We start from the raw sequence: 22,152 nt of genomic DNA on the forward strand, positions 1-22,152 counted from the left end.
TAGATCTGCAGAAACGAGCTCTCAGCCTACCAATACGGTTTCACCTGAAGCTTGAATTTTGCTGTGTCGGTGTGTGAGTCACTCTGTGGTTGTCTGCAGCCGTTTTAACTTGATCCCAGTGAAGATGTCTTTTAGCACTCTGTGCTCATGTTTCACTTCCCAAACCCACTGCACTAATGAACAATAACAGGCTTCAAGCTAATCTTCACTGCTGACTGTTCCTTGACTATATTGATTAGTTCTCTTACATCAGATTTAAAGTCTGCATGTTCTGTTGTGTTAAGTTTAGAGAAATGACTTACAACGTTGATGAAACCTCAGCTCTCTGAAAAGGCTTATTAGCTAATGCTCAGTTTCTTGTCTCTGAGTCAGATGGTCATGGGTTTATAAAACTGTCTCAATAGTCCAGGCAGAGAGGAGGGGAGTTCCTCTGACCTCAGTTTATCCCTCAGTGAAGCAGGTTATCTGGCATTGTCACATTGCTGTTTACAGGATTTTGTCGGGTCATGTTGCTTATATAAGGAGTGACAAGTAACTGGCTGGAAAGCACTTTTAGGATATCTGGGAAAATGCTGAGACACTACACAATGCAAGATTTTTTTTATTCCATTGGGGGAGATTTGTTATGTGATTGTTTCAAATATTGTGTGTTTTCTTTGTGTCTGGTATCGCTAATAGTTTAATTCTAGTTGTCCAGCCATTCTCACGTCAGTGGGAATTTGGTGTTCAAAGGGCAACATCTTCCTGGAACTTTCACTGCAAAATGAAGCCTCAAAGTAACTTGGAAAGGAAAAATATTTATCTATTTGCCCCAAAGAACCCACAGGGCAGTTAGCACAGGTGTGGCTTCAAATAGGAATCAGGCATGAGGTGTATATTTGTAGATGTTAGGAATAAAGTATACTTTTGTTTTTTAAAAAACACACTCCAAGCTCGTTCTGGTTATAGCGTATGATCCTGTGTTAGAAAGGCTCCATTTTGCTGCATGCACCACCCCATTCCTCTAACCGAGCTGCTTTTGGACCCGACTTTTCATTTGTCGTCACGGAGGTCACTGAGACTTTTGGAGGAAGGTTTTCATAGAATTGTTGGACTGTACAGTACAGGAGGGGTGGGTTCAGACAATCATGTGAGCTGTTTCTCTCCAGTATAATTAGAAACAGATAGGGTGGTGAACTAGCAAGAGGAGAGAGAATCAAATCATGTCAAATAATCCTCCGCTATACTGATTATCTCTTTTCCGGAATAGCAACAGTTTTTCTTGTGTTCGTCCCATGTGCGGTCCTCATTATCTGACAGTCAAGTGTCTGCTGTGCATCATTCAGTATAACCACGGGTCATTAAGAGTGCATCTAATTGCCGTGATCACTAAGTGCTCAGATGCGCCTTCAATTAGCTGGTTGCTTCCTGTGCCTGATGTTCTTGCTGCCACAACCATTGCCTGTTGTATCACCAGACTCTGCAGTGCAGTTCTACAGCAGAAGTGCAGGTATTTGACAGATACAGCATGGAAACAGGCCCTTCAGCCCATCCAGGCTGCTGGAACTCAAGACTTGGCTTGAGAACAAGAACTGCCCATGGTGATTGCGGTTAATAAGTATGTGCCTAAGATCCCAGAAACGTGCACATCAGTATACAGAGGCAACCTACCTAAGTCCAACTCTTAACAGGGTTTTAAGGACTGGCTAGCAAGATCGCAACAATGGAGAGAGCAATTCTAGCTGGAGTAAACTCATTGTCTGGGAACCATGTGGAATTGTAACCATTAGCCCACACTTTTCTTGATTTTCAGTCCTTGTTCTCCCATTTCAGTTCAATATTCTATTCAGAATCTCTTGTAAATCATGTTTCTCTGAGCACTAACAGTCTTGGAGCCCAGAGTGGATGCAAAGGAGATACCAAGATGTTGCTGGAAAGTTTCTTTGCCGTGAAGGAGATTGAGGGGAGATTTAATTGAGATGTATAAAGTTATGAGAGGCCTGTACACGGTGCACGGAAAGGACCTATTTACTTCGGTGGAGAGGTCAATAACTAGGGGGCATGCGGTTAGATAAATTCGTAGAGGGATTGGTAGAGAGATGGGGCAGAAAATTTCACCCAGAGAGTGTGACACTGTGGAACTCACTGCCTGAAACTGGTGGGGGTTCCTACCCTCACCACGTTTAAAAGACACCTGAATAAGCACTTGAAGAGCTGAAGCCTGAGCACTGGACAGGAGTAACCTCATTGGCTCCATTTTCGGCAGGCATGGAAATGTGGGCTGAATGGCTGCCTTCTCTCTCGTGAGTTGCTCCACCCATTGCTGCTGTATTGTTGTGGATCCTTTGTTCATCTGTTGTTTTTGTTTCAGGTGCAGACTCTTCGCTGGCATCCGTTTGAAGCACAGACACTCCTCTCTGGCTCGTTTGACAAGTGAGATATGATGCTAGGCATTTTAGGTCCATTTTGTAAATTGTCCTCTTCGATCTTTAAAGAAGTATATTTCCCTTCTGGTCTATTAGGGCTTCATATTTACAATTCCCATCCTTCTGTTCAAACCCTTCCATCACCTTAGAGCTCGCCACCTCCAGCCTGGGTAACCCGGTGTCCCGTGCCTCTCCACCCCTGTCGATCTCTCCCCCACTTTTGGCAGGACTGCCTTCACACATCTCGCTTGAAACCAAGGAATTCATTTCTAAATTTTGACTTCTTTTAACTTTCCAACAAATCTGTTTTCAAATTTTTCTACAGTGAGATTCAGATGAGATTCAGACGTTTGCAAAGGCTGCTGGATAGTTGCCTGAACATAAACTGCCCATCAGGGTGGTGTGGATTCGCCTCCTTGGTGGGTTCCTTGGTTAGGTGGGTGGTCCTGAAGAACAGTGCGTTGTGGGAGGTGTTCCACTGAGTGAGTGCTGCGTGTAGGAGGGGTGGACTGAGGGAGCACTGCCCTTCAGAAGGTGCACTGCTGAGGGAGTGCTGCACTGTCATATGGGCAGTGCTGAGGGAGGGCAGCTCCTGACAGACTACATGATGGCACTGGAGCTGCGCATGGATTCACTTTGGAGCATCAGTGATGCTGAGAATGTTGTGGATAGCACGTTTAGTGAGTTGGTCACATCACAGTTTAAGGGCCCAGGGAATGTGTGACCAACAGACAGAGCAGTAGCAGGAAGGCAGTGCAGGAGTCCCCTGCGGTCATCTCCCTCCAGAACAGATATACTGCTTTGGATACTTGTTGGGGAGATGGCTCATCAGGGGAAGGCAGCAGTAGCCAGGATCACGGCACGGTGAGTGGCTCTGCTGCACAGGAGGGCATGAAAAAGTGACAGAGCTTTAGTGGTAGGGGATTCCATGGTAAAGGGTATAGACAGGAGACTCTGTGACTGCAAACAGGACTCCCGGTTGGTGTGTTGCCTCCCGGGTGCAAGGGTCAGGGATGTCTCTGAGCGGCTGCAGGGCATTCTGGAAGGGGAGGGTGAACGGCCAGTTGTCGTGGTGCATGTAGGTACCAACGATATAGGAAAAAAGTGGGATGAGGTCCTACAAGCTGAATTTAGGGAGCTAGGAGCTAGATTAAAAAGTAGGACCTCAAAGGTAAAAATCTCAGGATTACAACCTGTGCCACGTGCTGGTCAGAGTAGGAACAGCAGCAGAGTTAGGGTGAATATGTGGCTTGAGCAGTGGTGCAGGAGGGAGGGTTTCAGATTCCTGGGGGAGGTGGGACCAGTACAAACCGGACGGACAGTCTACACCTGGGCAGGACTGGGATCAATGTCCTAGGGGGATTGTTTATAGTGCTGTTGAGGAGGTTTTAAACTAATATGGCAGGGGGATGGGAATCCATGCAGAAAGACAGAGGGAAGCAAAGCAGAGACCAGAGCAAACATTAGAAAAGATGTAAGATACTTATTTATTTATCACACGTACATCATAACACACAGTGAAATTCATCTTTTTGCATTACTGAGAATGTGCTGGGGGGCAGCCCGCAACTGTTGCCACTCTTCCGGCGCTAACATAGCATGCCCACTGCTACAGACAGAAAAGTTAAATGCAAAGGACACAAAGGTTACTAGATTCCAAAAGGACAAATGAGAGTAAGGGCACTTGATCTGAGTGCCTGTAGTATTCGAAACAAGTTCAGTGAACTTGTGGCACAAATCATTACAAAGGGGTGTGATTTAGTGGCCATTACAGAAACGTGGTTGCAGGGTGGAGATGAGTGGGAATTAAATATCCAAGGGTATCAGGTAATACGGAAGGCTAGGCAGGAAGGTAAGGGAGGTGGGGTAGTGCTCTTAATTAAGAAAGAGATCAAGGTGATAGTGAGAGACGATATAAGATCTAAGGAGCAGAATGTTGAGTCCATCTGGGTGGAGATCATGAATAGTATAGGGGAAAAAAAATCACTGGTGGGAGTTGTCTACAGGCCACTGAATAACATTACAGTGGCACAGGCAATAAACCAAGAAATATTTGATGCATGTAAGAATGGAACAGGAGTAGTCATGGGGACTAACTCCCACATAGATTGGGCGAATCAAGTTGGTCGAGGCAGTCTTGAGGAGGACCTCATAGAATGCATCCATGATAGCTTTCTGGAACATTGTGTTAGTGAACCTACAAGGGAAAATGCTGTCTTAGATCTGGTCCTGTGCAATGCAATGGGTAAAATTAACGATCTTGTAGTTAGGGATCCTCTTGGAAAGAGTGACCATAGTATGACTGAATTTCTCATACAAATAGAGGGTGCAATAGTTTGATCTAAAACTAGTGTATTGTGCCTAAACAAGGGAGACTACAACGGGATGAGGGAAGAGTTGGCTAGTGTCGACTGGGAACACAGGCTATACGGTGGGACAGCTGAGGAACAGTGGAAGACTTTCAAAGAGATTTTTCTCGGTGCTCAACAAAAGTATATTCCAGTTAAAAGCAAGGACAGTAAGGGTGGGGAGAGCCAGCCTTGGATAACTAAGGAAATAAAAGAAGGCATCAAGCTAAAAGCTCATGCATACAAAGTCACCAAGAGTAGTGGGAAACTGGAAGATTGGGAAATCTTTAAAAAGCAACAAAGAACCACTAAGCAAGTAATAAGGAAAGGAAAGATAGATTATGAAAGTAAACTAGCACAAAATATAAAAATAGACAATAAAAATTTTTATAATTATATAAAGTGGAAAAGGGTGGCTAAAGTGAATGTAGGTCCCTTGGAGGATGAGAAGGGGGAATTAATATTGGGGAATGTGGGAATGGCCAAGGTCTTGAACTACTATTCTTGTGTCAGTCTTCACGGTGGAGGACATGTCTATCGTGCCAAAGAGAGAGATGGATGCGATGGGAGGTGAGGACCTCGATATAATCGTTGTCACTAGTGATGAGCAAACCAGTGGGCCTAAAGGTAGACAAGTCCCCTGGTCCTGGTGGGATGCATCCCAGGGGACTGAAAGAAATGGTGGAAGTTATAGTAGAGGCGTTTGTGATAATTTACCAAAATTCTCTGGACTCTGGGCAGGTCCCGGCAGATTGGAAGACAGCGAATGTCATACAGCTGTTTAAAAAAGGATGTAGACAAAGGGCAGGTAACTATAGGCCAGTTAGCTTAACATCTGTAGGCAGGAAAATGCTTGAAGCTATCATTAAGGAAGAAATAGTGAGACATCTGGATAGAAGTGGTTCCATCAGGCAGACACAGCATGGATTCAAGAAGGGCAGGTCCTGTTTGACAAACTTACTGGAGTTCTTTGAGGATATAATGGGCACAGTGGATAGAGGGGAACAGGTGGATGTTGTATACTTGGATTTCTAGAAGGCATTCGATTAGGTGCTGCATAAAAGACTTAAGATAAGGATGCATGGAGTTGGGGGTAATGTATTAGCATGGATAGAGGATTGGCAAAGCAACAGAAGGCAGAGAGTTAGATGGTTCTCTGGTTGGCAATTAGTGGTGAGCAGAGTGCTGGGCCTGCAACTGTTCACAATATAAGATAAGGTATTTATTAGTCACATGTACATTGAAACACACAGTGAAATGCCTCTTTCTCAGTTACTGGAATGTGCTGGGGGCAGCCCACAAGTGTCACCACTCTTCTGGCATCAACATAGCATGTCCACAGCTCTAACCCGTACGTCTTTGGAATGTGGGAGGAAACAGGAGAATTCGGAGGAAACCCATGCAGACACGGGGAGAACGTACAAACTCCTTATAGACAGCGGCGGAATTGAACCCGGGTTGCTGGCGCTATAATAGCATTACGCTAACCACTACACTACCGTGCATTAACGATTTGGAAGAGGGGACTGAGTGTAGCGTATCTAAGTTTGCTGATGACACTAAATTGAGTGGAAAAGCAAATTGTGCAGAGGATGTGGAGAGTCTGCAGAGATACAGATTGGTTAAGTGAGTGGGCAAGGGTCTGGCAGATGGCGTACAATGTTGGTAAATGTGAGGTCATCCACTTTGGAAGGAAAAATAGAAGATCAGATTATTATTTAAAAGGTGAAAGATTGCAGCATGCTGTCGTGCGGATGGATTTGGGAGAGCTTGTGCATGAATCGCAAGATGTTGGTTTGCAGGTGCAGTGAGTTATCAAGAAGGCAAATGGAATGTTGGCCGTCATTGCTGGAGGGATTGAACTTAAGAGGAGGGAGGTTATGCTGCAACTGTACAGGGTACTGGTGAGGCCGCACCTGGAGTACTGCGTGCAGTTCTGGTCTCCTTACTTGAAAGATATACTGGCTTTGGAGGCAGTGCAGAGGAGGTTCACCAGGTTAATTCTGGAGATGAGGGGGTTAGCCTATGAGGAGAAAGTGAGTCGCCTGGGACTATACTCACTGGAATTCCGAAGAATGAGAGGGGATCTTATAGAAACATATAAAATTATGAAAGGGATAGATAAGATAGAGGCAGGAAGGTTGTTTCCACTAGCAGGTGAGACTAGAACTAGGGGACATAGCCTCAAGATTCGGGGGAATAGATTTAGGACAGATGAGGAGAAACTGCTTTTCCCAGAGAGTAGTGAATCTGTGGAATTCTCTGCCCAGGGAAGCAGTAGAGGCTTCCTCATTAAATATATTTAAGACACAGTTAGGTAGATTTTTGCATAGTAGGGGAATTAAGGGTTATGGGGAAAAGGCAGGTTGGTGGATCTGAGTCCACGGCCAGATCAGCCATGATCTTATTGAATAGCAGAGCAGGCTCGACAGGCCAAATGGCCTCGTCCTCCTATTTCTTATATTCTAGTGCCACACTGTCAGAGGGGCAGTACTGGATCTAGTACTATGCAATGAATCTGGTCACGTGACTCTGACTTCCTATTTGACCATCATCGCTTTGCACTTTGTGGAAAATTGTGCACAAAATTGTGCCTTAATAATGTGACAACCCTTATAAAGCATTTGATTGATTGTAAGTCACATCAAAGTGCCCTGAGTCCACATTAATGCTGCTCTTCCTCCATGGTTTTCTCATGATTTCATCTACAGCTATGGACAGACCATTTGGCAATATTGTTCTTTAGCAGATGGGATGGGTAGCTTACAGGAGCCTGCTGAGTGAATCCTCCACCCTAACCCACTCCACTCACTCAGGTGTGCAGTGTGGCAGGCTGGGATCTTGTGTGAATTACCTCTGCCCTGAATGACCTTGGCCATCCAAATTTGCAGTGATGTACGGCCGCGATCAAAGCCTATCCTCTCTTGTTGCACTATTGGCTTCAGCAGCTTGTATTCTCCCGGTTATCCTCAGGTCTGTCATTCTGTACGACTGTCGGAATCCGAAGGAGAGCCATCGTAGTTGGAGGTTCAGTGGTGAAGTTGAGCGAGTGGTGTGGGATCATTTTTCACCCTGTAACTTCTTGGTGAGTTTTATTCTGGCAGATTTTGGGAAGGTGCAAAAATAACAGGGTTATTGTCATGGGTGACTTCGACTTCCCTCATATTGATTGGCACCTCCTTAGTGCAAAAGGTTTAGATGGGGCAGAATTTGTTAGGTGTGTCAGGGAAGGATTCCTGACACAGTGTGTGGACAGGCTGACTAGAGGAGGGGCCATACTGGATCTAGTACGATGCAATGAATCTGGTCACGTGGAAGACCTCTCAGTGGGCAAGCGTTTCGGAGATAATGACCCCAACTCTCTGACCTTTCACATAGCCATGGACCAGGATAGGAGCAGACAGTATGGGAAATAATTGGGGGAGGACTAATTACGATGGTATTAGGCAGGAACTTGGGTGCGTAAATTGGGAATAGATGTTCTCAGGTAAATGCACAGCAGAAATGTGGAGGTTGTTTAGGAACCACTTTCATGGGGTTCTGGAGAGATTTGTCCCACTGAGACAGGGAAAGGATGGAGGGTGAAAGAACCATGGTTGACAAGAGAGGTGGAATGTTTAGTCAAGAGGAAGAAGGAAGCATACTTAAGGTTTAGGAAGCAAAAATCAGGGCTCTCAAGAGTTATAAGGTAGCCAGGAAGAAGCTTAAGAAGGGACTTAGCAGAGCTAGAAGGGGGCATGAGAAGGCCGTGGCGAGTAGGATTAAGGAAAACCCTGATGCGTTCTACACGTACGTGAAGAACAGGAGGATGACTAGGGTGAGGGTAGGAACACTCAGGGATAAAAGGGGAAACGTGTCTGCAGGTGGAGTAGGTAGGGGAGGTCCTTAATGAATGCTTTGCTTCATTGTTCACCAGGGAGAGGGACTTGGATGAATGTGAGGTCAGCGTAGAACAGGCTAATATGCTGGAGCACGTTGAGGTGAAGAAAGTGGCAGTGTTGGAGCTTCTGAAAAACATTAGGATAGATGAGTCACCGGGGCAGGATGGGATATACCCCAGGTTACTATGGGAAGCGAGGGAAGAGATTGCTGGGGTGTAGACGATGATACTTTCGTCCTCCCTGGCCACAGGAGTGGTACTGGAGGATTGGAGGATGGCAAATGTTATTCTGTTGTTCAAGCAAGGAGATAGGGATAATCCTGGGAATTATAGACCAATGAGTCTTGCATCAGTGGTGGGCAAACTATTGGAGAGGATTCTTAGGGACAGGATTTACGAGCATTTGGAGAAGCATAGTCTTATTAGGGATAGTCAGCATGGCTTTGTGAGGGGCAGGTCGTGCCTCATGAGTCTAATTGAGTTTCTTGAGGAGGTGACAAAACAAATTGATGAAGGTAGAGCGGTGGAAATGGTGTATATGGACTTCAGTAAGGTGTCAGACAAGGTTCCCCATGGTAGGCTCATCCAGAAAGTCATGAGGCATGAGATCCATGGAAAGTTGGCTGCGTGGATTTGGAATTGGCTTGCCCTCAGAAGACAGAGGGTGGTTGTAGATGCACCGTATTCTGCCTGGAGGTCGGTGACCAGTGATGTTCCGCAGGGATCTGTTCTGGGACCCCTGCTCTTTGTGATTTTTTTAATATAAATGACTTGGATGAGGAAGTGGAGGGCTGGGTTAGTAACTTTGCAGACGAGGAAGGTTGGAGGTGTTGTGGATAGTGCAGAAGATTATTGTAGTTTGTAACAGGATATAGACAGGATGCAGAGCTGGGCGAAGTGGCGGCAGATGGAGTTCAAACTGGAGAAATGTGAAGTGATACACCTTGGAACCTTGAATTTGAAGACAGGGTATAAGGTTAATGGCAAGATTCTTAGCAGTATGGAGGAACAGAGGGACCTTGGGGTCCAAGTCCACAGCTCCCTCAAAGTTGCCGCGCAAGTTGATAGGTGATTAAGAAGGCGTGTGGTGTGCTGGCCTTCATTAGTTGGGGGATTGAGTTCAAAAGCTGCAAAGTAATGTTGCAGCTCTATAAAACTCTGGTTAGACCACACTTGGAGTATTGTGTTCAGTTCTGGTCACCTCATTATAGGGAGGATGTGGAAGCTTTAGAGAGGGTGCAGAGGAAATTTACCAGGATGCTGCCTGAATTAGAGAACGTGTCTTATGAGGAAAGGTTGAGCAAGCGAGGTCTTTTCCCTTTGGAGCGTAGGAAGATGAGGAGCAACTTGATAGAGGTGTATAAGATTAAGAGGGACGTAGAGTGAATAGCCAGCACTTTTTCCCCAGGGTGGCAATGGCTGACACCAGAGGAAATCAATTTAAAGTCAGAGGAGGAAAGTTTAGAGGACATAGGTTTTTTACACAGAGAGTGCTGGGTGCCTGGAATGCACTGCTGGGGGTGGTGGTAGAGGCTGATACAACAGGGGCATTTAAGAGACTCTTGGATAAGCACATGGATGTAAGAAAAATGGAGGATCATGGGCTTTGTAGGAGGGAAGGGTTAGATTGATCGTGGAGTAGGTTTATAAAGGTCAGCACAACACAGTGGGCCGAAGGGCCCATCCTGTGCTGTACTGTTCTACGTGTCGGGCAGAATATAATTGGAAGAGGAGCCCAGTTTCTGAGCGTGCTGCTGTGGAAGGTAACACGTTGTGGACGAGGGTTTTCCCCCTGCGCTTAGTGAGCCTGGGAGTGAATCTCAGGTGGGAAACTAAAGAATGTTATTGTTGAATTATATTCTGTAATCTTCATGATGTGATCAGCAATTACTGCTTTCGCTTCACTCCCAGGTCAGCACAGAGGACGGTTTTGTGTATTGTTTGGATGCTCGGTCAGAGAAACCACTTTTCACACTCAAGGCTCATGATGGAGAAGTAACGGGTAAGAATTACCAGCCAGTGTGTGCACGTGTGTGTAGGGTGTCTGTGTGTGTGTGTGACGATTCAGAAAATCAGTCCCAGCTCTGAAGCATTTGGAGTATTGCGTGCAATTCTGGTCACCTCACTATAGGAAGGATGTCAAGGCTTTAGAGAGGGTGCAGGGGAGGTTTACTAGGATGCTGCCTGGATTAGAGGGCATGTGCTGTCAGGAGAGGCTGGATAAACTTGGGCTCTTTTCTCTGGAGCAGCAGAGGCTGAGGTGTGATCTGTTGGAAGTGTATAAAATTATGAGGAGCATAGATAGGGTGGACAAGCAATATCTTTTTCCCATTATTGAGCGATCCAATACCAGAGGGCATGCATTTAAGGTGAGAGGGAGTAGGTTCAGAAGAGACGTGAGGGGTAAGTTTTTTACTGAGAGAGTGGTGGATGCCTGGAATGCGTTGCCTGATAGGGTGGTGGAGGCAAATTCATTGGGGGCTTTTAAGAGGGGCTTGGATGGGCACATGAATGAGAGGAAAATGGAGGGAAATGGGCATTCTGTAGGTAGGAGGGATTAGCTATGTCAGCACAACATTGTGGGCCGAAGGGCCTGTCCTGTGCTCTACTGTTCTATGTTCTAGCCCTGAATTCAATTTAGAACTTGCAGTCTGAAATAGAAGATACTTCTGTGTATCAAGGGGTGCTTCAAAGGGTTGGCACCTTATTTTCAGGTATTCCTGGAGTACTTCCTCCTGTACTCCCCTGGGCTGAGTGTAACCAGGGAGTGCTACAGCGGAGCTAAGGAGATCTTAGGTAAGTATTTTACCCAGAAAATCAATTTTTAAAGCAAATTTAGGAAATGCCACCTTTTACCTGTTTGACCATGGTTGATAAATTGGTACAGTGGAAAACTTAAGTTTTGCATGCCATCCATACAGATCACGTCGTCACATCAGTTCATTGAGGTAGTACCAGGTAAAAGCAATAACAATGCAGAGTAAAGTGCAGTGCAGGCAGACAATAAGATGTAAAGCCTTGATATGGTAGATTGTGAGGTCAAGAGTCCATCTGATCATACTAGGGGACTGTTCAATAGTCTTATAACAGTGGAATAGAAGCTGTCCTTGAGCCTGGTGGTACGTGTTTTCAGGCTTTTGTATCTTCTGCCCGATGGGAGGGGGGAGAAGAGGGAATGTTTGGGGTGGGTGGGGTCTGTGATTATGCTGGCTGCTTTACCGAGGCAGCAAAAAGTGTCAACAGAGTCCATGGAGGGGAATCTGGTTTCCATGATGTGCTGGGCTGTGTCCACAATTCTCTGTGGTTTCTTGTGATTTCAGGCAGAGCAGTTGCCGTACCATAAAACCACACAGCACAAAACAGGCCCTTCGGCCCACCATGTTGTGCCATCCATCAAACCACCCTCACACTACCTAACCCCTTCCTCCCGCATATCCCCCCATCCCACACTCCTCCATATGCCTATCCAACAAGCTCTTGAACCTGTCCAATGTATCTGCTTCCACCACCACCCCAGGCAGTGCATTCCATGCACCAACCACTCTCTGGGTGAAAAACCTCCCCCTGACATCTCCCCTGAACCTCCCACCCATAACCTTAAAGCCATGCCCTCTCGTCTTGAGCATTGGTGCCCTGGGAAGGAGGCGCTGACTGTCTACTCTCAGTATTTTATATATCCTCTCAGTATTTTATATATCTCTATCATCTCTCCTCTCATCCTCCTCCTTTCCAGTGAATAAAGCCCTAGCACCTTAAGCCTCTCCTCATATTCAATACTCTCTAATCCAGGCAGCATCCTGGTAAATCTCCTCTGCACCCTCTCCAACGCCTCCACATCCTTCCTATAATGAGGCGACCAGAACTGAACACAGTACTCCAAGTGTGGCCTAACTAGTTTTGTAAAGCTGCGTCATCACCTCACGGCTCTTAAACTCAATCCCGCGACTTATGAAAGCCAACATCCCATTGGCCTTCTTAACTGTTCTTTCCACCTGTGAGGCAACTTTCAATGAACTGTGAATATGAACCCCCAGATCCCTCTGCTCCTCCACACTGCCAAGTACCTTGCCATTCACCCAGTACCCTGCCGTGGAATTTGTCCTTCCAAAGTGTACCACCTCACACTTCTCCGGATTGAACTCCATCTGCCACTTGTCAGCCCAGCTCTGCATCCTATCAATATCCCTCTGTAAGCTCCGACAGCCCTCCACACTATCCACAACACCACCTATCTTAGTGTCGTCCGCAAACTTACTAACCCAGCCTTCCACCCCCTCATCTAAGTCATCTATAAATATCACAAAAAGTAGAGGTCCCAGAACCGATCCCTGTGGGACACCACTAGTCACTGCCTTCCAATCCAAGGTCACTCCTTCCACCACAACCCTCTGCTTTCTACATGCAAGCCAATTCCTAGGCCACACAGCCAAGCTTCCTTGGATCCCTTGGCCTCTGACCTTCTGAAGAAGCCTACCGTGAGGAACCTTATCAAGCGCCTTACTAAAATCCATGTAAACCACATCCACTGCACTGCCCTCATCAATCTTCCTGGTCACCTCCTCAAAGAACTCTATCAGGCTTGTGAGGCAAGATCTTCCCTTCACAAAGCTATGCTGGCTATCCCTAATCAGTCCATGATTCTCAAGGTGTTCATAAATCCTATCCCTTAGAATTCTTTCTAACAGCTTACCCACCACAGACGTAAGACTCACTGGTCTGTAATTCCCTGGCCTATCCCTATTACCTTTTTTGAACAAGGGGACAACATTCGCAACCCTCCAATCATCTGGCACCATCCCCGTGGACAATGAGGACTCAAAGATCCTTACCAGGGGTTCAACAATCTCCTCCCTAGCCTCTCGAAGCAGCCTGGGGAAAATCCCGTTAGGCCCTGGAGATTTATCTGGCTTAATATTATTTAACAACTTCAACACGTCCTCTCTCTTGATATCTACAACCTCGAGAACATTACCCCTACCAGTGCTCCCTTCCGCATCATCAAGACCCCTCTCCCTGGTGAATACCAAAGAGAAGTACTCATTGAAAACTTCTCCCACTTCCACCGCCTCCAGGCAAATTCTCCCACCTTTGTCCTTAATTGGACCTACCTTTACCCTAGCCATCCTCCTACCCTTCACGAAAAAGGCCTTGGGATTTTCCTTAACCTTACTAGCCAAAGCCTTTTCATGTCCCCTTCTAGCTCTCCTCAGCCCTTTCTTAAGTTCCTTCCTCGCTACCCTATATTCCTCACGGGCCCTGTCTGAACCTTGCTGCTTATACCTCACGTATGCTACCTTCTTCTCCCTAACAAGTCGTTCCACCTCTCTCCCACGGTTCTTTCACCCTGCCATTCCTTCTCTGCCTCACCGGGACATATTTATCCCTAACATCCTGCATAAGATCCCTGAACATCGACCACATCTCCATGGTACATTTTCCTTCAAAAAGAACATCCCAATTTACACTCCCAAGTTCTCTCCTTATAGCCTCGTAGTTTGCCCTTCCCCAATTGAAAAACCTCTTGTCCTCTCCGCACCTGTCCCTGTCCATGACAATTTTAAGGGTTATGGAGCAATGGTCACTGTCCCCCAAATACTCACCCACCAATAGATCCTTCACCTGTCCCAGTTCATTTCCTAAAACTAGATCTAACATGGCATTCCCTCTAGTCAGCCTGTCAACATACTGCGTCAGGAATCCCTCCTGGACACATTTAACAAACTCTGTCCCATCTAAACCTTTGGCACTAAGCAGGTTCCAGTCTATATTTGGGAAGTTGAAGTCTCCCATTATAACAACCCTGTTATTTTTGCTTCTCTCCAAACACTGCCTGCCAATCTGCTCCTCTATATCTCTACTGCTACTGGGGGGCCTATAGAATATTCCTAGTAGAGTAACTGCTCCTTTCTTGTTCCTTACTTCCACCCATACGGACTCTAGAGATGATCCTTCTACAACATCCATCTTTTCCACAGCCGTAACAGTGTCCCTGACCAGTATCGCCACCCCTCCTCCTCTTCTCCCCCCTTCTCTATCCCTCTTAAAACACCGAAAACCAGGAATATTCAATATCCACTCCTCTCCTGACGTCAGGCACGTCTCAGTAATAGCCACAATATCATAGTCCCCCATACTTATCCAAGCCCTCAGTTCATCCCCCTTATTCCTGACACTTCTTGCATTTAAGTAAACACACTTCAGTCCATCTACCTTACTACTTTTATAGCCTGTACTCTGCTTCTCCTTCCCCAAAGTCTCTCTGCCTGTTTGATCTAACTTTTCCCCATCCCCTTCTTCTGACCTACTCCTCCGGTTCCCTTGCCCCTCATAAACTAGTTTAAACCCTCCCGAACCACCCTAGCAAATCTCGCCGCAAGGATATTGGCCCCCTTCTGGTTCGGGTGTAACCCGTCCTCTCTGTACAGGTCCCCCCTTCCCGAGAAGAGATCCCAATGATCCAGAAATCTAAAACCCTCCCTCCTGCACCAGCTTCTCAGCCACGCATTTATCTGCCACCTCCTCCTATTCCTGCCTTCACTATCACGTGGCACTGGCAGCAATCCTGAGATTGCTACCCTTGAGGTCCTGTTCCTCAATTTTCTGCCTAGGTCCCTGAACTCACTCTTCAGGACCTCATCCCCCTTCCTACCTATGTCATTGGTACCAAGCTGTGATGCCTCTAGATAAGATGCTTTCTGTGGTGCATCAATAAAAACTGGTGAGAATCGGGGGGAGGGGTGGTGTTGCTGATGGGATTTCAGGAAACACTGTGAACAAAGTTCAGCAAAACTCCTACACTAAATGGAAGTAATGAGCAGGCATTTCCCCATGTAAACACCAGTGAGCCAGGACTCGTTCACCTCCTACCTGTGTGTTCACTACTGCACTCTGCCACTGGATTTCACAAGGCAGTGGTTCCTATCACCTCACCTCAGCTTTAACAGGTTTCAGTAGATCAGGACAGCGTGAAGGTTAAGGTGTTAGTGTTATTGGCAGTTTTAATGTTTTGCATTTTCTTGTTTTAGTTTTGCCTAAAAATTGAGAAATAATGACATTTTTAATACTTGATTAATATTTAATAGTCTATGGATATTTTTGCACAAGGTGTACAAGATCGTGGCAGGTTGGGCTGGCATAGAGGGGAGCTGTAGCACCACACAAGATGCGGGAGGAACTCAGCGGGTCAGGCAGCATCTGTGGAGGGAAATGGGCAGTCAGCGTTTTGGGTCGAGACCCTTAACCTGGACTGAAAAATAGAGAGGAGATAGCCAGTATAAAGAGGTGAGGGGAAGGGCTGGAGAGGCAAGATGTTCTCATTTGCGATCAGTTCAAGGACCCAAAGCCACAGATTTATAACTTTGGGCTAAAGATACAAGGGAGCTGTGAATCAAAACTGTCTGTGCTGCCTAACACTCCTTAAAAACTAGATGTTATTGCTAAAATATTTATTCAAGGATCTTTTAGAGTAAGAGAAACTCTAAGCACCTACCCATGATGTTCAGTGGCATAACTATCACTGACACCCCCACCGGCAGCATCCTGAAGGTCGCCATTGATCAGATATTGGACCAACCACATAAATAGTGTGACTGTAAGGGCAGCTCAGAGACTGGGGGTCCTGTGGTAAGGTACTCACCTCCTGACACCCCAAGGCCTTTTCACTATCTACAAGGCATGTCTGGAGCACGATGAAACACTCTTTACTTGCCTGGATCTGTGCAGCCACAACAACGCGCAAGACATTCAACACCATCCAAGAAAAGTCACCAGCGTGATTGGCGTTGCATCCACCACCCCATACGTTCTCGCACCCTCCCTCCCGCTGGTTGCAATAGTGTGGTTACTCACCCAGGCTGCTCCGACAGCACCTCTGCCACTGAGGACAAGGCAGCATCACCTGCAGGTTTCCCTCCAAGTCATTCATGATCCTGACTTGGAAATACCCTTTCATCATCTGGGTGTAATCCTGGAACTCCCTCCCCAACAGCAGATGGATTGCAGCGGTTTAAGAAGGCAGCTCACCACTGTGTTCCAAAGGCAGTTAGGACAGGCCTTGCCAATGATGCCTAGATCCTGAAAATCAACAAAAAAAAATTCTTTGATTCTACAATAAACGCTGCAGAATATCTCACTAATCTCACTTCCCTTATCTTTCCTCATATCCTTGCAAACTTTATCCCATGAAGAATTTATCCAGTTCCATTTGTGTGGCTCCTATTGAACCTGCTTCCTGAGGCAGTGTGATCCAGATCACCACAACTCTCCACATTTAACACAAAAATCAGATCTCATCTCTCCTCTATTTCTTTGGCCAACCACCTTCAACCCATGGCCTCTGGTGACTATCCCACCTGCCAGTACGTTTTTATTCCCAAACCCTTCCTGATTTTGAATCTCCAGTAAATCTCTCCTTAACTTTCTCAGCTGCAAGTACATAAGGGAAAGAGTGTCACTGTGCTGTACTTGAATCTGGTTGAGTTTGAGCCTGACTCTGGTGTGGGTTGAGGAAGGTTAATTAAGACCATGAAAAGATCCCTCCTATTCCAATGCAATCTCTCTCCTCTTTAAATGTGGACAGGCAGATGGTGGAGGGATTTGGCCTCTCTCTGTGTGTAGGTTGGTGGTTATTGCGTAAACCTCCATGGATTCTGTACTTCCAGCTGCTTTGGGTAAGGAGCCAACATAATCAAGGACCCCTCCCACCCGGTCATTCTTTCTCCTCCCCTCTCCCGTTGGGCAGAAGATACAAAAGCTTGAGAACAGGTACCACCAGGGACAGCTTCTATCCTGCTGTAATCAGACTCTTGAATGAACCTCTCGTACGCTAAGAGATGAACTCTTGATCTTTCGATCTACCTCGCCGTGGCACTTGCACCTTATTGTTTACCTGCACTTTCTCTGTAGCTGTGACATTACATTCTGCAGCCTGTTTTACTGGGCAGGCACGGTAGTGTAGCGGTTAGCGTAACGCTATTACAGCGCCAGCGACCCGGGTTCAATTCTGGCCACTGTCTGTAAGGAGTTTGTACGTTCTCCCCGTGTCTGCGTGGGTTTCCTCCGGGTGCTCCGGTTTCCTCCCACATTCCAAAGTCGTACGGGTTAGGAAGTTGTGGACATGCTATGTTGGCGCCAGAAGCGCGGCGACACTTGTGGGCTGCCCCCAGAACACTCTACGCAAAAGATGCATCTCACTGTGTGTTTTGATGAACATGTGACTAATAAAGAAATCTTATCTTACATGATCTATCCCTCTACTGTGTGCACCACTATATCTTCCTCCCTTTGTAGGTTTCCATTATCATTCCTCTGTATGTTGTCTTTCTTTCCTCCTTGGATTAAGGGTGAGTAACTGGGACACAGATCAGCCACGATCTCACTGAAGGACAGAACAGTCTGCCCCGGCTCTGTGAATTCCACTTCTCAAGGTGTGAGCAGTGTTTAATATGTCCATCTTAAAAACCTTTCCTTAGGTCTGGAGCTCAGCAGCCAGGTCAAAGGCTGCTTGGTGACATCATCTTCTGATAAACACGTGAAGATCTGGGATATTTTGGGGAATAAACCAAGTCTAATACATTCCAGAGATATGAAAATGGTAAGGTACTGAAAACTGACCAGTGGCGCTAAATTGAGATTCAGTGTTGGGTGTGTTAGTCTCACGTCAGATAGTTAGTGTGAGACACTTGCTGCAGGTTAGCCTGCTGATGAATTGTCTGTATTTTATAATGAGTTATTTCCAACTTCAACACAAACCCTTAGTTTACATAGCACCTTTTAGGTAGAAAACTGTCTGTGGCAACTTCACCAGAAGCAGCTTGACGCAAAAACATTACAAGGAGATATTAGGCCAGCTAACCACAAGTAGATAGGGTGGTAAAGACGGCATCAGTTTACTTCACCAGTTGGGGCATTGAGTATAAAAGTCAGCAAGTCACGTTGCAGCTGTATTAAGCTTTGGTCAGGCCACATTTGGAGTACTGTGTGCAGTTCTGGTCGCCCCATGACAGGAAGGGCGTGGAGAGGCTGCAGAAGAAGTTCACCAGAATATTGCCTGGATTAGAGAGTATTAGCTATAAGGAGAGGTTAGGCAAACTTGGGTTGTTTTCCCTGGAACGGTGGAGGCTGAGGGGCGACCTGATAGAGGTTTATAAGATTATGAGGGGCATAGATAGGGTAGACAGTGTCATTTTTGTGGGGTGGAAATGTCTAATACTAGAGGGCAGAGGTTTAAAGTGAGACGGGAAAAGTTTAAAGGAGGCCAAATGGTGTGTGCCTGAACTGTGCTGCCGGGGAAGTGGTGGAAATCAATATGACAGCAAAGTTTCAGGGGCATTTGGACAGACACATGAACAGGCCAGGACTGGAGGGATATGGATCATGTGCAGGCAGATGGGATTGGTTTAAATTGACATCATGGTTGACACAGATGTGGTGGGCTGAAGGGCCTGTTCCTGTGCTGCCCTGTTCCATGTTCCATCAAAGAGGGAGAGTTTAAGGAGCAGCTTCAAGGAAGAGGCAGAGAGGCTTAGGAGGAAATTTATAGGTACAACCACCACTGGTGGAGTTGTGGAAATTTGGGAATGATCAAACGGTCAGAATTAGAGTAATGTGGAGGGGTTGGATAATTGGGTTGAAGGCATTCACTGACACAGGGAAGATTTGTAGGGGCAGGCACGCTAGTGTAGCAGTTAGCGTAACACTATTACAACGCCAGCGACCCGGGTTCAATTCCCGCCGCTGTCTTTAAGGAGTTTGTACTTTCTCCCCGTGTCTGCGTGGGTTTCCTCCGGGTTCTCCAGTTTCCTCCCACATTCCAAAGACGTACGGGTTAGGAAGTTGTGGGCGTGCTATGTTGGTGCCAGAAGCGTAACGACACTTGTGGGCTGCCCCCAGCACACTACACAGAAGACGCATCTCACCGTGTGTTGATGTACATGTGACTGATGAAGATCTGATCTAAAAATGAGTGATAATGTTAAAATCACAGATTTGCTTCACCAGGAGGCGGTGTCAGTCAGTAAGGGTAGAGGGGATGGGTGCGTGTCATTGCCAGGACACCGGGTCTCGGTTGCTGCTGCTTCAGGGGCAGAGTGGAAATTCAGTGAGTTAGGGATTTGTTTTGTGTTCTGGGTCACTAGTTTCTCCCTCATGACCTCGTCTGTGTTTGTTTTCAGGGTGTGGTGTTTTGTGCAGCGTGCTGTCCAGACTCGCCATTCATCTACTCATTCGGGGGACAGAAGGGAGGTCTCCGCACCTGGGATGTCAGCCATGTATCTGCAGGTAATGGTTTGCTGAGGTCCTACTTCCCAAATGTATGGAGCTGGCCTTCTGGGCAGAATGTATGTGCAGAATAGTCTTCAGTCATTTGACAGGAGATCAGATGGTTTTCTGTGGAATCGGGAGAGGTTTGCAGCAAGAAATGTATTACCACGGGGAGTAGGTGAAGGGCAAATTATATAACTACTTGAGGGTAGTTATATAAGGTGGATGAAATCTTGAGTGTTGAAGAGACTGCTAGCACAGTCTGGAACTGACTTCTGTCCTACAGACATTGATCCCAAAGATAAACCATTTTTTCGAAAGCCTCAATAAAATATTGTGTGTAGATGGGAGATGAGGTCAGTTGCAACAGACAAGGCAGGGAGTCATCACATTGGATAAGGACAAACTGTTTCAGAAGGCTTGGTAACCTGAATATTAGAATGGTTGATGAACAGCTAGAAGGGAGACAACATTTTTCCCCACAACCTGTGTTGGTGATGTGTGTTGTAAGACAAGTTCGTAAGGTCTCAAAGGGCAAGGACTCTGGACACAGTCTTTGGAGTTAAAATGATTTATTCGCAAAGACAACGGCAGGACAGGATGAACGGGAATGAATGTACGCATACACACACGCACACAGGTGATCACGAACGTGGGGGAAATCACAAGTGTGAGGTGCGCGCGCGCACACACACACACACACACACACACACACACACACAGACAAAACAAACTGGGTACAAACAAATCAAGGAAGAAACAATATGATGCCTGCCACCCCTCGACACAGTGCAAGCATCGGCTCTACACTACCGGGAATCTACTTAGGACGCTCCTAACCCTGTGGAAGTGCACGCTCTTACCAATGGTCTCTTCAGCGTTGTTTCACGATTCCTGGAGCAATCAAGAGAGCGAACCATGCACATGTGGCACTCTTTATTGTTGGAGGGCTGGGTGGTCCAGCCCAAGTAGCTCAAACAAGCCAATGGTCCAGGGCCAGGTACAAAGGTGTTTCGAGGCCAATGGTCAAGTGTGGACTAATGGGTAGGTGGAGCCAGACCTTGATTGACAGTGATGTGACTTTCAACCAGGTGGTCAATGGTGTCACGTGACAGCCATGACCCTTCACAATACAGTGTGTCAACAGATTCAATGCAGACTTTTAAAAAGGAATTAGTAGGATTGTAGGGAAAGAGCAGCAGAGGTGGGATTAACAAGAGAACAATTTCAGAGATACCAGTCGAGGTTGATTGGGCAGTGTCCTGTATTGCACTATTCTCTGATTCTGTGGTATTGAAGGAAGGGTGTGTTCGGTTACAGGGTGATTTGAAGACAATTCAAGAGGTATTTCACAATTCCTGTGAATCATCTTCCATTCAACATTTTTGAGATCTGTGGTTGAACAGCAGTTTGATTTTGTTCAGTTAACTCTTGGTGTAACCCAGTCTCCAGATGGTTTGTGCTGAAAATCTGCGGTCACCCTGAGCTTCAGTGCAGAAAGTTCAGTTATTAATTAGCGCTGGAATTGGATGTATTTATTAATTTGTCACAAAGGTATTGCAGCTGCTTCTGTCTCTCAAGTTCAGACTCAGCATTGGCTTTTTATCACAATTACAACCTCTGGAGCAAGAAATCTGAAATGCTTAGCCTCTCCTCCCCAATTCCATTAAACTTGACTCTGCTTGAGATATGAAAAGTGTTTCTTTGTTCTCAAGCTTTATTCACCAAAGTCTGTTTTTTTTCCCTTTGTGTTGCAATGGTTTCTCAGTGAACACCGCTTTTGGATCTCGCGAGCGATTACAAGTAGCTGCACCTTTGAGTTCACCAGCCGCTGGTTCTGCAGATTGCAGTGTGACAGATGTTGCAATGGAGTCCTAGCTTCAATAACAAAGGGTCACCTCAACATCAGCCTTTCAACTCCTCTGAGATGGAGATGGCCTTGGACAGTATTGGTCAAAGAAAATTATGAATATGAATTAGTTTGTTTTATTCTATTTTACAAATCAGATGTTTCATGTAATGTTCTGGTACTTGTTACAATAAAGTTAGACGACGCATATTCCTGTACAAGTGACTTCTGCAGTTTCATGTTTAAGGATAAAGATGAATTCAGCACTTTGTATCAGGAACAGCTGTGGCAGTGGTTCTGCCTGGAAGGTCAATGACACCAGCGGTCTCTCCTTCAAGTCACAGACCACCCTGTTGTTGGAACTTCATCGCTGTTCCTTCATTGTCCATGGGTCCATATCCCCACCATCAC

The 22,152-nt window shown here is 46.3% G+C and overlaps 1 protein-coding gene across 1 annotated transcript in view; it reads left to right on the forward strand.

Moving 5' to 3' along the window:
• The window catches only part of pwp1 (PWP1 homolog, endonuclein), a 40,106-nt gene extending 18,144 nt beyond the window's left edge, over positions 1–21,962 (forward strand). Inside the window, exons 10-15 of the mRNA XM_052030323.1 lie at positions 2,351–2,412; positions 7,727–7,838; positions 10,545–10,635; positions 18,104–18,225; positions 19,805–19,910; positions 21,661–21,962. Coding sequence (XP_051886283.1) covers positions 2,351–2,412; positions 7,727–7,838; positions 10,545–10,635; positions 18,104–18,225; positions 19,805–19,910; positions 21,661–21,770 — 603 coding nt within the window. The 3' untranslated portion in view covers positions 21,771–21,962. The remainder of the gene's footprint in view (positions 1–2,350; positions 2,413–7,726; positions 7,839–10,544; positions 10,636–18,103; positions 18,226–19,804; positions 19,911–21,660) is intronic.
• Positions 21,963–22,152: the final 190 nt, after the last annotated feature.

Source organism: Pristis pectinata, chromosome 15, assembly GCF_009764475.1.
Source record: "Pristis pectinata isolate sPriPec2 chromosome 15, sPriPec2.1.pri, whole genome shotgun sequence".
NCBI lineage: Eukaryota > Metazoa > Chordata > Chondrichthyes > Rhinopristiformes > Pristidae > Pristis > Pristis pectinata.